The 15,510-nt window shown below is 40.4% G+C and overlaps 2 protein-coding genes and 2 non-coding genes across 4 annotated transcripts in view; 1 reads left to right on the top strand and 3 right to left on the bottom strand.

The window, feature by feature from the left end:
• fryl (furry homolog, like) overlaps positions 1–308 on the bottom strand; it is a 101,247-nt gene extending 100,939 nt beyond the window's left edge. Inside the window, exon 1 of the mRNA XM_053242016.1 lies at positions 66–308. The gene's annotated coding sequence lies outside the window, so the exon portion shown is untranslated. The remainder of the gene's footprint in view (positions 1–65) is intronic.
• Positions 309–3,586: 3,278 nt separating this feature from the next.
• trnad-guc (transfer RNA aspartic acid (anticodon GUC)) lies at positions 3,587–3,658 on the bottom strand. Its single transcript has one exon. It is a non-coding gene; the product is annotated as a tRNA-Asp (tRNA).
• Positions 3,659–7,163: 3,505 nt separating this feature from the next.
• Positions 7,164–7,279, bottom strand: LOC113546885 (U5 spliceosomal RNA). Its single transcript, XR_003404753.1, has one exon. It is a non-coding gene; the product is annotated as a U5 spliceosomal RNA (small nuclear RNA).
• Positions 7,280–10,353: 3,074 nt separating this feature from the next.
• ociad2 (OCIA domain containing 2) lies at positions 10,354–14,216 on the top strand. The gene is made up of 6 exons (XM_026946830.3): positions 10,354–10,560; positions 11,696–11,780; positions 12,284–12,337; positions 12,452–12,499; positions 13,454–13,607; positions 13,980–14,216. Exons 1-6 carry the CDS (start codon positions 10,501–10,503, stop codon positions 14,056–14,058), a joined length of 480 nt encoding a protein of 159 aa, XP_026802631.3. The 5' UTR covers positions 10,354–10,500; the 3' UTR covers positions 14,059–14,216.
• The last annotated feature ends 1,294 nt before the right edge of the window (positions 14,217–15,510 follow it).

The following is a 15,510-nucleotide window of genomic DNA, read 5'->3' on the forward strand; positions in this document are numbered from 1 at the left end:
TGTGTGAGTGTGTGTGTGTGTGTGTGAGAGAGTGAGAGAGAGATGGATGATGGGCCGCTTCTTACCTTCACGCGCTGCTCTGTTTCCCCAACAGCTTTTAGCTTAGCTTTAAAACAACCCCTTTCTCTTCTCCTCCTGTCTCTCACAGCGCTTTGTGAACACTTCCACGAGATACAGAGGGAATCCTACGTTTGCTAGGTTTGAATTATAGGTTGTACTTTCGCCCTATTGTAATATTTTTTGTCGTTTTCAAACATCTAAAGGAAAAAAACTCGACGGATGGCGAACAGACCCGCCTCCCTGTCCGTCTGATTGGTGCAGCGCGAGCTAACGGCTGTGTCCCTCCTGCGCTCTGATTGGACGAGAGCGCTGTCAGTGAGCGTGGCTTTTAGCCCCGCCCACAGTGCGCTCCGATTGGTGCTCATGATCTACAAGGCGGAAGTGTTTAACAGTCGATAAATCAAGCGTTAAGGCCGTGCAAGCCGCACCTGATTGGCTGATAGGACAAAACTTTCAGGTTCTCGTCTCTCATTGGTCTGTGAAGCTTCGCCGTTCTTTCACACGCCAAGTTCAGGGTTTGTAGCGTCGTAGTAACACTTTATAGTTAATTTCAGCAAAACAAATTGATGAAATGTTGAAAGGAAGCTTATGTAGCTGTAGCTGTAGTAGTGAAAAGATATTTTTACAGTAAAGGTAAAAAGAATACCAGGATTATTTATGTTTAATTTTTAGATGGATATAAGATTTTATACAGTTTTTAGGTGGTGAAAAAGCTGTTTTCTACCTATTGTTGATTTTGTGGCAGTTTAGTACTGCCTTCGACTAAAGGTCATAACTCGTAATTCCCAACCACCGACCAGGAAGAACAAAGAAAACGCCCTTCAGCTCGGGATGGTTTCCTCAACCCCCGAGTTCAGCAAGTGACGTCAAATCAACATGGCAGCTCACAGCATCAGCAGTAAACACAGTAGCACTTCTTACCTTTATACGAGTTATACAAGTATTTGCTTTCGATCAGCCAACATATAGATATATTCACTTTTAAGTCTATAACACGGATCATACAGTTCACTGTTTTGAGGAGGAAAATATACATCACTCATCACAGTTAGCTGGTAGCTTGTTGCTAACAAAAGACAAACATGGAGGAGGCCTTTTTTTTTTTTTTTTTTTTTTATTTTTGCACATGTGCTTCCTATAAAAGAGCCAAGCCAGAAGAAAAAGTTGCCAACCTAAAGAAATATCTTGGATAGTAGAGGGTTTCAGTACACTTTAGCCCTCAATGTGCGAGCCAAACCCTTCTGAACTGCTGCCAGTATCGCTCTGTATCTAGTCTAGTCAATTTTCAATTTTATTGAGGCATTTTTGTGCAGTGACTCTGTGCACAAAAGCACACAGCCACTACACAAAAGCGCAGAGCCGCTACACAAAAGCGCAGAGATGCTACACAAAAGCACACAGCCGCTACACAAAAGCATAGAGATGCTACACAAAAGCACACAGCCGCTACACAAAAGCGCAGAGCCACTACACAAAAGCGCAGAGATGCTACACAAAAGCACACAGCCGCTACACAAAAGCGCAGAGCCACTACACAAAAGCGCAGAGATGCTACACAAAAGCGCAGAGCCACTACACAAAAGTGCAGAGACGCTACACAAAAGCACACAGCCGCTACACAAAAGCGCAGAGCCACTACACAAAAGCGCAGAGATGCTACACAAACGCGCAGAGCCACTACACAAAAGCACATAGCTGCTTCACAAAAGCACACAGCTGCTACACAAAAGCACACAGCCGCTACACAATAGCATAGAGGTACTATACAAAAGCACACAGCCGCTACACAATAGCATAGACGTACTATACAAAAGCACAGAGCCACTACACAATAGCACACAGCCGCTACACAATAGCATAGAGGTACTATACAAAAGCGCAGAGACGCTACACAAAAGCACAGAGACGCTACACAAAAGCACAGAGACGCTACACAATAGCACACAGCCGCTACACAATAGCATAGAGGTACTATACAAAAGCACAGAGCCGCTACACAATAGCATAGAGGTACTATACAAAAGCGCAGAGACGCTACACAAAAGCACAGAGACGCTACACAATAGCATAGAGGTACTATACAAAAGCGCAGAGACGCTACACAAAAGCGCAGAGCTACTACACAAAAGCGCAGAGATGCTACACAAAAGCACACAGCCGCTACACAAAAGCATAGAGATGCTACACAAAAGCACACAGCCACTACACAAAAGCGCAGAGCCACTACACAAAAGCACAGAGACGCTACACAAAAGCGCACAGCCGCTACACAAAAGCGCAGAGCCACTACACAAAAGCACAGAGACGCTACACAAAAGCACACAGCCGCTACACAAAAGCGCAGAGCCACTACACAAAAGCGCAGAGATGCTACACAAAAGCGCAGAGCCACTACACAAAAGCGCAGAGATGCTACACAAAAGCACACAGCCGCTACACAAAAGCGCAGAGCCACTACACAAAAGCGCAGAGATGCTACACAAACGCGCAGAGCCACTACACAAAAGCACATAGCTGCTTCACAAAAGCACACAGCTGCTACACAAAAGCACACAGCCGCTACACAATAGCATAGAGGTACTATACAAAAGCACACAGCCGCTACACAATAGCATAGACGTACTATACAAAAGCACAGAGCCACTACACAATAGCACACAGCCGCTACACAATAGCATAGAGGTACTATACAAAAGCGCAGAGACGCTACACAAAAGCACAGAGACGCTACACAATAGCACACAGCCGCTACACAATAGCATAGAGGTACTATACAAAAGCACAGAGCCGCTACACAATAGCATAGAGGTACTATACAAAAGCGCAGAGACGCTACACAAAAGCACAGAGACGCTACACAATAGCATAGAGGTACTATACAGAAGCGCAGAGACGCTACACAAAAGCGCAGAGCTACTACACAAAAGCGCAGAGATGCTACACAAAAGCACACAGCCGCTACACAAAAGCATAGAGATGCTACACAAAAGCACACAGCCACTACACAAAAGCGCAGAGCCACTACACAAAAGCACAGAGACGCTACACAAAAGCGCACAGCCGCTACACAAAAGCGCAGAGATGCTACACAAAAGCACACAGCCGCTACACAAAAGCGCAGAGCCACTACACAAAAGCACAGAGACGCTACACAAAAGCGCACAGCCGCTACACAAAAGCACAGAGACGCTACACAAAAGCACACAGCCGCTACACAAAAGCGCAGAGATGCTACACAAAAGCGCACAGCCGCTACACAAAAGCGCAGAGATGCTACACAAAAGCACACAGCCGCTACACAAAAGCGCAGAGCCACTACACAAAAGCACATAGCTGCTTCACAAAAGCACACAGCCGCTACACAAAAGCACATAGCCGCTACACAATAGCATAGACGTACTATACAAAAGCACAGAGCCACTACACAATAGCACACAGCCGCTACACAATAGCATAGAGGTACTATACAAAAGCGCAGAGACGCTACACAAAAGCGCAGAGCTACTACACAAAAAGCTTAGTGTTCCTCCCCGTCGGGGAATCGAACCCCGGTCTTCCGCGTGACAGGCGGAGATACTGTCCACTATACTAACGAGGAGCAGATACATAAAACCTTTGAACAGGAGCTGATAACATCAGTACTGTGATCTCACACACACACACACACACACACACACACACACACACACACACACACTCTCTCTCTCTCCTGGTATTGGGAGACCTTTAGACCACAAATGTTTTTTAAAAATATTATTTCTTTTATTATGAAAGGGACATGTTACATGTTTCAAAACTAATTTTAGTCAAGTACACAAACTATAGCATTTATTAAATCATTGTAATGAACAGTGGTGTGTGTGTGTGTGTATGTGTGTGTGTGTGTTGAGGGGGTTAAAACCCCTGATGTATTGTCAGAAGCCCCTGATCTTTTAGAAGATTGAACACATTTCACTTCACAAATAAAACAGGTTCCATGACTTTTAATTTGTTCTCCCAGGATCACAAATCTGTCCGTCTGTGATGAAAAGCAGTGGTAGATTACTGCTTACTCCTTTAATACACCTTCATTCAGCTCACCGCACTTCTGAAGCCCTGGTTTTCTGTGGCAGGTGTTTAATTAGCCAGCTGTTAAACAGAACCTGTTCCTGCAGGTTTCAACAAACCGCACTGAACAATCCCCATTCATTCACTCAAAGAGCTGATGAGGCAGAAATACAACTGTTCAGCAAAACTAAGAACTTATTTCTAACTTCTAAGCTTAATAACAATGTCACTTTGTAGTTCTGGCAAAATTAAATCACTTTAACCATTAAAATGTACGCCATAAATGTATAAATACACTCACATTATTCAGAGCAATGTTGCTGTGAATTTTATGAGCTATCTATTTTATCTAGATTTGATACAACCATAGAAAACTGTCTGATAACATCTGTTACTGTGATGGTATCTAGTGTTGGCCAAATCAGTTGTTCCTACTTGAGCAAGCTAATAGCTAAATTGGTTGGCTAGCTTTCTACTCCTGAGTTAATTTATTTGTTATTTTTATTTGAAGTGACGTGTGGCCAAGTATGGTGACCCATACTCGGAATTTGTGCTCTGCATTTAAACCATCCAAGTGCGCACGCGCGCACACACACACACAGTAGTGCGCACACACACACACCGTGCGGCACCTGGGGAGCAGTTGGGAGTTCGGTGCCTTGCTCAAGGGTCTCACCTCAGTCGTGGTATTGAGGGTGGGAGAGAAAGTGCTGGTCATTCACTCCCCCCACCTACAATCCCTGCTGGACCTGAGACTCGAACCCACGACCTTCAGGTTCACCTTCAGGTTACAAGTCTGAGCCTCTAACCATTAGGTCATACAACAGCTTACACCATAATATAAATCACATTTCACGATTTAAAAAAGACAAACAAGAAGAAGATAGACAAATAAGACACAGACAATGAGAAATGAAATTGAGACAAAAAGCCAGACAAGAAGAGAGACAACAAGAGAAAGGAAAGAAAAGACAGATGCAGTAGAAAGGCAAGACAAGAGAACAGCCACAAAGTAAGGGAGGATCGACAAGAGGAAGAGACGGAGAAAAGATACCATTCCCTGGATTTATTTTTCCACATTTCATTTTACATCTCTCTAAAATGTGTCCTTGAATTCGGCGAAGCAAACCAACACAAAACTCTTCTTCCAAAGAGTTGTGGGAAATGTTAGCTGAAAAAGTGTCCCCAGATCCACACTTCGAAAATCTACCAGAAACAGTAGACCATCTGGATTAAAGGTCTATACTCAGGTTTAAGGTCAGTGTTTGGGTTTAAGATTAATATTCGGGTTTAAGGTTTATATTCGGGTTTAAGGTCTGTATTGGGGTTTAAGGTTTATATTCGGGTTTAAGGTTTATATTTGGGTTTAAGGTCAGTGTTGGGGTTTAAGGTCTGTATTGGGGTTTAAGGTCAGTGTTGGGGTTTAAGGTCTGTATTGGGGTTTAAGGTCAGTGTTGGGGTTTAAGGTCTGTATTGGGGTTTAAGGTCAGTGTTGGGGTTTAAGGTTTATATTCGGGTTTAAGGTCTGTATTGGGGTTTAAGGTCAGTGTTGGGGTTTAAGGTCAGTGTTGGGGTTTAAGGTTTATATTCGGGTTTAAGGTCAGTGTTGGGGTTTAAGGTTTATATTCGGGTTTAAGGTCTGTATTGGGGTTTAAGGTCAGTGTTGGGGTTTAAGGTCAGTGTTGGGGTTTAAGGTTTATATTCGGGTTTAAGGTCAGTGTTGGGGTTTAAGGTTTATATTCGGGTTTAAGGTCAGTGTTGGGGTTTAAGGTTTATATTCTGAATACGATGTTTATATGCGTACAGGCACAGGAATATTTCTGTATACATGGTTGTTGTACGTAGGCCTGAGATGCTGCTCCCAGCCTACAGCTAAACATCTGTCAGTACCCACAATTCCTTGCGGCCTGAGCATGTGCATATGTCTCCTTTCAGTGGATTTTCTGAAGAAGGTGTTTACATGCAACAAATTTCCGATTAAAACAGGCACATTCCTGGGGAGGGAGGGAATCAGAATATTTTCTGAATCTGAATCGGCGTTTACATGACTCAGTGCTGATCAGAATATTCCCAAATACTGATGTGCATGTAAACAAAGCCAATGACTTACTCATAATATTGAAAAAGACGGTCACTGGCGCCACCTACTGGTGCAATGATGTAATTTAAGGAAAGGAGTTTGTCCTCAGCGCAGCCTGTAGCGCGATGACGTGTTGGATTAGATCCACTACATACTGGACTCTGACTGTAGATGAGTTACTCACAGACATTAGGGCCTTTCGCACCGCTTTAGTCCCGGAACTAAAGTTACAGTACTAAAGTACTGGGTGATTTTGCGTGAACTGTTTCCCAGTACCGTTTAAAGGGTTGCATTCGGACCAACAGTGGGCACTAGGAAGTGACGTAAGCCGGTCGACGGCGACGTCATTTGTGCGCGGCGTTCAACAACGGAAACACAGAAGAACAACGTAAACAACTGGAGGATGGAGGACGCTGTGATCTTGTTGTGTCTCGCGTCTATCTATCACTGTTCTCCATACTTGCGAAATAAGTCGACACTACAGTATGTTTACACGGCGTTTTAAATCATGGCGGCGAGGGCGTTTTCATACGTGTTTGGCCAATCAGCGTCTACTGACGTCACGGATAGTACCAGTTGTGCTGGTTAGACCCTGCTCCGGAGTAGGAGCTAATCTGGTTCTCGAAAAAGGCAGTCGGTACTAAAATCACACCCAGTTCCGGAGGTGCGAAAACGCCAAAAAGTGGGTAGTTCCACAATTAGTTCAGGTACCATGAAAAGGTTCCCGCAGTGCGAAAGGCCCTACTGTCTCTCTGCGCATGCGCGTTACAACATCCAGAGCGCAGTGAGGACCTGTTCTGGATGTGAGAGAAAGACTCACTGAGTTAGACTTCTTACTGCATAGAAACTAATGATCCGATTAGATAAAATAAATCACAACGTTCACTACTACACTATATTTCTTTAAAATATGGTAAGACTACACTTCATATTTAGAAATTACGTGTTAAACATCTCATTTTTGACCAGTATAGAAAGCCCCACCGTGAGGCAGGGCATCAAAAAATTAGTTTATACTCATAATGTTCCTCCCCACGGAAATCTTTAGTAAAAGGCGAAAGATTTATACGATCTGAAGAGAAACAAGAGTGTATTGCTGAGATGCTGTGGTCGAGCACCACCGCACTCACAACAACACAAATCCCAATGATGGTAACCGGAACATGCTGCATTCAAAACACCTTTAACTAACACCTCATATAAAAGTGGAACGTTTTTAATATGAATATTCACTTCATTTGTTTAATTATATAAACTAAAACAGATTAGATATTCGGTGAACCGTTTACGCGCAATGCATTGTGGGAATACCCGTTTACGTCATGGTCACGTGGTTCCTCCGGCCGCAGGAAGGGCACCGCCCACTGAAACAGCTCCTCTGCGGTACACAGCAGGAGGTGAACTGCAAGGCTTTAACCCTGTTACCTGCAGCGTTCACACTCAGGAACAGCCTATTTAAAGCTATACTAGATGTGCATCAAATCACATTATTACTGTAATTTAACAGAAATCATTTTCTTCACTCTCTGGGCTATTGGTGATTCTGAGTGCAACATGCATTTGGTATATGTTCACAAACTTTCTACACAAAATCCCAAATTAAGGGGGAAAAAATAGTGCCAGACTGCATCTTAGCTTGTTTTAAAACTAAAACTAAACTTTTTTTAAATGAAAATCTTTCGAAATCAACTGCACTGTGTGAATTTTGTTGCTATATTTTGTTCAGAAATGATATTTTCTATAATGTGGTCATCAACATTAAATATTTTAGACCTGAATGTTAACAGTTTATTTTTTAGATTTTTTTTTTTTTTAATTTCAGGTATAATGTTTTATCCATTAGTTTTTATGCACTTTTACATAATGGATCCTTATTTTAAATAATTAAGAAACCTCTAAAGAATCTGGATCTGTTCTCATATAATTTATGCATGAAAGCGTTAAATTAGAAACTCACCACCATTTAACATAAGAAGCAATATTATTTAACTGATTTACTAATTTATGTCACAGCCCTAATAAAACAGGGCTCCTAACTCCCACATTACCAAAATGTAACCTGCAGAACAAATCGAATGCTAAATATTAATTTCAACTGGACATAACATACTGAATGGTGACCAGATTTAAAAAAAAAAAAAAAACTTTAATATGACTATTTTATAAATAAACTGGAAATGGTGTGGGAGATATGATCACGAATATTTCAGTTATCTTTATGAAACTGTAAAATGTTTTCATTGGGTTCTTCTGCACCATTCAACATGGTGCCTGTATTATAAGTGCAGTCCTTTTATAAAAAGAGCAAAACAGCCTTGTTGGTAAATGTGTAACTAACATACAACATACCAGTTTTCAGATTATTAATTAAAGAATTATTAAAGAATTAACAGTTGCACCAATTAACATAGTTTTATCATAGCTTTGAATTAAGATTTAAACTTACACTTAGGTGTAATATTTGTGAACTCACAGCACTTTATGCACTACTAGTTAGGATGTACTGTAAGTGTCTGTGGTGCAACACCATGCTCATTTTAAACTAACTGCTCTCACTGTATGGTTTAGGACTGACTGTACACACTGACTTTACTTTTAACTGGTGCAGCTGGCTGCAGATTCTTACACTGATGCATGCACATATAAAGGTCACTGCTGCCTCTGTAACACTCTGGTCTTTGACTGTTATGAAAGTTCTCATAATAGGCAGATTATGCTGTAGTTTTTCTCTTCATATGATAATACAGAAGCAGCAGTAACTTTACTAACTAACCTGGCAACTTCATATGATAATACAGACAATGTGTGGTTCAGCTACATAAACACACACTATATGGCCAAAAGTATGCGGACACCTGACCATGACACTCATATGTGCTTGTTGAACATCCTTTTCCAAAGGCATAGCATTAATATGGAGTTGCCCTCCTCCCTTTTGCTGCTATAACAGACTCTCCTGCGAAGTCTTTCCACTAGATTTTGGAGCGTGGCTGTGGGGATTTGTGATCATTCAGCTACAAGAGCATTAGTGAGATCAGACACTGATGTTGGTGAGGAGGTCTGGGGTTCAGTCGGTGTTCCAGTTCATCCCAAAGGTGTTCAGTGGGGTTGAGGTCAGGGCTCTGTGCAGGACACTCGAGTTCTTCCACTCCAACCTTCACGCACCATGTCTTCATGGAGCTCGCTTTGTGCACAGGGGCATCGTCATGCTAGGACAGGTACAATAATTCTAACACATACAAAGACATCCATATTTGTGGCAACAGTTTGGGGAAGATCCACATATGTGTGTGATGGTCAGGTGTCCACATACTTTTGGCCATGTAGTGTATATTATTGTCTTTATTGTATAGAATTATGGAGCTGGATGCACAGTTAAGTTCATTAACATTGATGAAGCCAAAATTTAAAATTGGGGACATTGGGGAAGAAACATCATAGGGCCTGTTTTGAGGGGCTGTCTTTTGTCCCTTGAGTCATCCACAGACATGCAGTTTTTGCCTTATTACATACCTTCTGACAAACACTCCATGACAAACTGTCTCAACTCAGGGGCCTGAACTATTGAAAGATGTGCAAGTGCAAGAACCTAACTGGTAGGTTACACACAATGCCAATGATCTAATAGCTCTTTTTTTTTTTTTTGCACTTGCTCATGTCCACAACCTGCGTGATCTGGGCTTCATATTGGGGTGGTTGAGATGAGGTAGTTACATGAGATGAGGTAGTTAAAGTATATCCTGGTTTAAAGGCAATGAAAGTAAAACCATTTCAATAAAATAAGCTTAACATTATCTACAACCTAATGACTTGCCATCTGTTTTTGGTTAATGAATGGATCAGTTGTTGGTGTCACAAAAATAACTATATTCCTGAAATATGTGATTTCTGCAGATAAAGTTAGAAAGGAAACAGTTCTGTATGTAGGGTAAGGCTACAGTACAGAGATGAAGATAACAGTCAAGGGGGAACACTTCCAGTCCTAGAGTCCTATATTACAGCACAGTTTGGTGATATTTCCTGCTCTAACATACCTCACTGGGGTTTAAGAGTTTTGTCAGAGCAGGGATTTTAGTAAATTAGACTTCAGCGTCACAGGACTGTGTTTGTGCACCCCCCTGCTGTTAGTGGTTCATCACTGCAGCAGACTGATCCAGTGGTTTGCTTGTGGGAAGGGCCTACTGAATGTTTACACAGAGAGACAGAGGAGCAGAAGTATTTTTCTTAGTCGGGCTCAAAAGGCTCAATCTCAAACACATTTTAGAAAAGGAAGAACGAGCAAGGCAAAAGAGTTCTGAGTGGCCAGGACAAATATGACAACTGAAACAACAGAGAATGCAGGAGGAGTGCAACCAGGCACAAAAAAAGCCTGGGTAAGTGCAAACCCCAGTAGTAACTGCCGAGTAGCTTCTGAAACTGTACTACTGATATTCAGGATTAAAGTATTTACCTGCAGGTTAGGAAAGGGAATGAGTAAGACAAGTGGGAAGAGGGAGAGTTAGTCAGTAAACAAAAATGTGCTTCTGGCATAGTGAATGATGTCCACTGATAGTCTGCACCAGACTAAAAGTTGATACCAAAATGACTACTACAATTTAAACTTAGTATTTAACTCTACTTAGTATTTACACAATCAGGGGCATCATAGACTTTTTATTTAGCTCTGTTTATGTTAGTTGCTGCCTTGTGCTTGTACTGAGTTTTCTGTTTAAAATGCAATGGTCATATTTAAATAGTATCTTTAGCAAAGAATGGGAAAGCCGCTGACCTGAGTACGCAGAGCAGTATAAGCTCGCATGGTAGATAATAATGAATACAAAGTGCCATGATTTGTACTTTGACTCACAAGCAGTGTGTAGAACTTGTGTAAATGTGTGTAAATTTCTCTCAGGTATGATATTTTCTCTGCAAGCTCACTTCACTGCTCCATGCTCACGAATACACTAAATGACCAAAAGTATATGGACACCCGACCATCACACCACTATGTGCTTTTCGAACATCCCATTCCAGATTTAGTCTTTGCTGTTGAGTTCTTCCACTCCAACCTTGGCACACCATGTCTTCATGGAGCTCTCTTTGTGCACAGGGGCATTGGCATGCTGGAACAGGTTTGTGCCTCTTAGCTCCAGTGAAGGGAAACTGTAAAGCTAAAGCATACAGAGACATTCTATACAAATGTGTGTGTCCATATTTGTCGCAGCAGTTTGAGGAAGAACCACATATGGGTGTGATATTCAGGTGTGCACATACTTTCGGGCATGTAGTTCATTAGCGTGGCAACGTACAATAGGCTTACGTCCCAAAGTATCACATGGATTCAAATGTGGTTTCAGAGCATTTTTTAAAACAGTAGAAGTAAATGAACATGGTTTCAGACTGATACCAGTATCAGTATCAATGTATTCCCTAGTTTTATTTACAAAACAGTGCAACTGCCCTGAAAGAAATTCAGGACTATTAATATTTTCTTCTGATCTTTTCTTGGTTGGACTTCATTGACTGCAGTGTCCCATGGGGGACAAACATTTTCACAGCGATGAGGTGAAGCAGATCTGGAAGGAGTGCCAAGAGGAGAGTTTTTGGTACAGAGGTAAAAAATTAGTTTTGCTTAGCTCTCAAAACAATCAGATTTTTTTCTTTTTAAAAGTGAACAAAATGGGTACTAGTTCCTTTACACTGTAGCTAGTTTAAACATTATGCTTTGAGCTTCAATTTAAGTGCTCACAATACCATATTAATAAAGTATAGAATCTTTTAAATGCATTAGTTTTAGTCTAAAGATTTAACTAAAGGAGTAAAATTGGTCCAAACAGTCACTGCTTTTAATGGCTGTCTCTGGATAAAACTGGCTGCACATTAATGGTGTGTGTATGTGTGTGTGTGTGTGTGTGTGTGTGTGTGTGTGTGTGTGAGAGAGAGAGCGAGAGACAGACAGAAAGAAAGAGAAAGTGTATGTGTCATTCTTGTATAACGGCTGGCAGTTGTAGACTCTGACCTTCCTGTGGAATAGAAGGACAATAAATAAAACATTGAACTATTTCTGGATAATTTGTTGTTTTCAAACTTAAATTTTTAACTGTATTTTCTTTCCAGCTCTTCCGCTCTCTCTTGGAAGCATGGCTATCACTGGTGGCCTAATCTACAATGGTAAAATTTTGTTTTGTCTCAAGCAGTTCAGAAGACATTGTAGCCACCATCTCACTGAACAGCTGTGCCATGTAATTGTGTTTATACTGTTTATTGTGTATTTGCTTGTAACAGGGGTTTGGAAACAATCAAAGCGCTTTGGTCCATTCCCTAAACTGGCACGTAAGTCCTTCGCAAAATGAAATGACATTGGAAAATATCCACACGTTCTAAGAACAATTTAATATGAGAATATATTTCAGCACATACTGTTTTGAAGCAACCTGCTTGTGAGCAGAAGGAATCCTGCACACTTAAATAAACAGTGCGTTTGACTTCTGGCAGTAAAGGAACGCTGCATTATTACATTAATCACAAATGCACCTTTGTACACAGTATGTACATTGTTAAACACCAACGTGCTTGTGCAGACACAACCACACCTTAATAGATTTACCTCAGCTGCACCTACTGTGTAGGTGCCCCTTATATATACACATACTGTATACTGTATACTGTATATAATAAACAGCACACATAACACACACGCTGACTTCATGGAAAGACACTAACAAACTGATGTGATCTAAAAGCAACTATTATATATTAATTTAGTTTTAATTTGATATGTGATACAATTATAAATATGACAATGAATATTAGATCTGTCTTTATACCAGCCTTCATTTACAGCCGCAGATTAGTGTGTGTTTATAAGCCCAGCCCAACCACTGGTTATTGAAAGTTTAATAATAATAATAATAATAATAATAATAATAATAATATCACTTTCTTTTAAATTATTAGAAATCATTATGCTTAACTTATAAAACGGATAAAGAGTCCTCAGTATCTAATTAATAGAAACGCCTCACCTCTCTCTGCATTTGCAAATGATTTTATTTACAGAAAAAAATTTTTTTAATGAAACATCATTCAGGGATTACCGTTTTATGATGAGAAATTTTGTTACTGTGTGTTTGTGAGAATAATGTCTTTCTTTTATAATTTTATAGAGGACTCTTTTTACTGAAGTTACTAGTGAGAGAATACGGGTCACTATTCATGGCGTAATGAATGCTGTAATAATATCAGCCATTAGTGATGTATAAGTGATCTGTGCGATGTCTATTGCAGTGGCAGGTATCATTGGTTACGCAGTGGGAAAAGCTTCTTACATGGGAACATGTAGAGAAAAGTTTCAAAAGCTGGGCCCAGACTTCGGCAAAGGCTTTGGCCCAGGCTGGGGTCCAGGGTGTGGGCCTCTTTTCTTTGGAGGCAGTGGACATAGGTGAGTAGTAGTGTGGATTTCAACTTGTAACCAGTGGTGATTTATTATTTTCTTTCACCAAAACATTGCTTTTTCACCAATTCCAGCTGTCTCAATAAAACACACAATACACTGAGTTCTCAGATCTGCCTTGCACAAACCTGACCAAATTTGTTTCACTGTGATGTGATAGTGACAGGTCTTGCTGTTTTCCCCACACATTTAGAACAGGACTACCAAGCAACGCACAACTCGAACTTAAGTCTCAGTACCTGCACTTTGCCCATACACAATACACAATAGTACGATTTTCCACTGAGTGAATGAAGTTTAAAACATGACTTAAATATTTATAATGCTTTGCATTATAGGACTCTGCTCTTCTTTCCGCAGACACTGCACACATGTATGTCAGGAGTGTAAGAAAGTCGAAGAAGCTGGAACAGCGTCTGCAAAACCTACTCAAAGCTGAGGGAATTAAGCGTAAATACACAAATGTATTCAACTACATGATGCCTGCTTCGACTAATACCAGAAGTAATGCAAACACTGGTACAGTGTCATCGGTCATTATCTTATAGAACACATACTTTTGTAGGTTCATTTATGCATTAAAACAATTAAAATGAAGTATTGTCCAAAATAATGTTTTTTTTTTGTCAAATCATGATTTTTTAGCCCATAAGAAAGTGTGTGTACGAGTAAGATTAATGAGAGCAAGTGGGAGTTAAGTCTTCACTAAACACTCAGGTAGTTAAAGGAAAACCCCACCTTGATACACATTAAATATTTAATGTGTTTATACTGAAATATTTCTGATGTGCTTCATGATTCTGGTGCTAATCTGTTGGCTGTTGCTGCATTTTCAATATTTCTGTGAGAAGTTAGTCATTTGTCTGACATCACAAGGGGGATGTTAGCTGTTAGCTGTTAGCTAGTACAGCTACAATGGCATTTAATAGGAAAAGAACTTTCACTGATCTCAAACATGAGGAAAAGAAGTCAGGCGTCAGTGTTTGCTCCTAAAACCACAGACTAAGTGATTCTTTTTTTCTCACCATTTCCTAGAGACATTCAGTGACATATTAATGAGAACTCCCACAATGCAATGCAGGTATACAACACAATTGTATTTGTTGAGGCTAGTTAACGGTCTATGTGATGACGAGCGGGATTAGCATGAAAGTGAAAACTTTGGAAGTTCTTCTGATAGAGCAGAGCGTACAGATGTGGAGGGGAAAGAGTTGGACAGAAAGGATTAAAGCGCTGCTGCATCGCTCTCTTTAGGTAGAGATGAATCAGAAGTTATAAACAGGATTGTGAGTAATGTAGGAAACTGTTAACCAAACTGAAAACAGACCAACATGTCACATTATACTAAAAAAATAAGTCAATGTACAGTTTCATAATCAAATAAATATTGAATGCAGTTGAATATCACATTCATTATAAAGGCTAATATGCAAATATGTTGTTACTTTATACTTACACTGACACTATAAATGATTTTTAAAAAAATGTATTTCATATATTATATCGAACTGTTAATGTAAATGTATAAAACTTTTTTTAAAAAAATGTGAAAGTTATTCAAGAGACACTTTCAAAACAGGTCTATGCGATGACGTCACCACAAGGCAGCACAATAGAGACACAGAAGAAAAACAAAGTCTGATTGGGAGACTTTATTCACAATCCAGAGGTTTAAATAATACATTTTAGTGACTATAAACTTGTCTGAGAACTAGAAAACATGGGATATGAGATATGAGATGTGCAGTGTCTTATATCAGAGCTTTCCCTGAATAACAAGGGGCTCAGTTCCCTGTTCAAGTTAAAGCTGAAGTCTGAGGTCTTTTTTTCTTTTAAATTTTAATCTGAATACTGTGAGCTCACACAGAGACCTTCCTCCATTCGGCTGTAA

Source organism: Pangasianodon hypophthalmus, chromosome 19 (assembly GCF_027358585.1).
Source record: "Pangasianodon hypophthalmus isolate fPanHyp1 chromosome 19, fPanHyp1.pri, whole genome shotgun sequence".
In the NCBI taxonomy this organism is placed as follows: Eukaryota; Metazoa; Chordata; class Actinopteri; order Siluriformes; family Pangasiidae; genus Pangasianodon; species Pangasianodon hypophthalmus.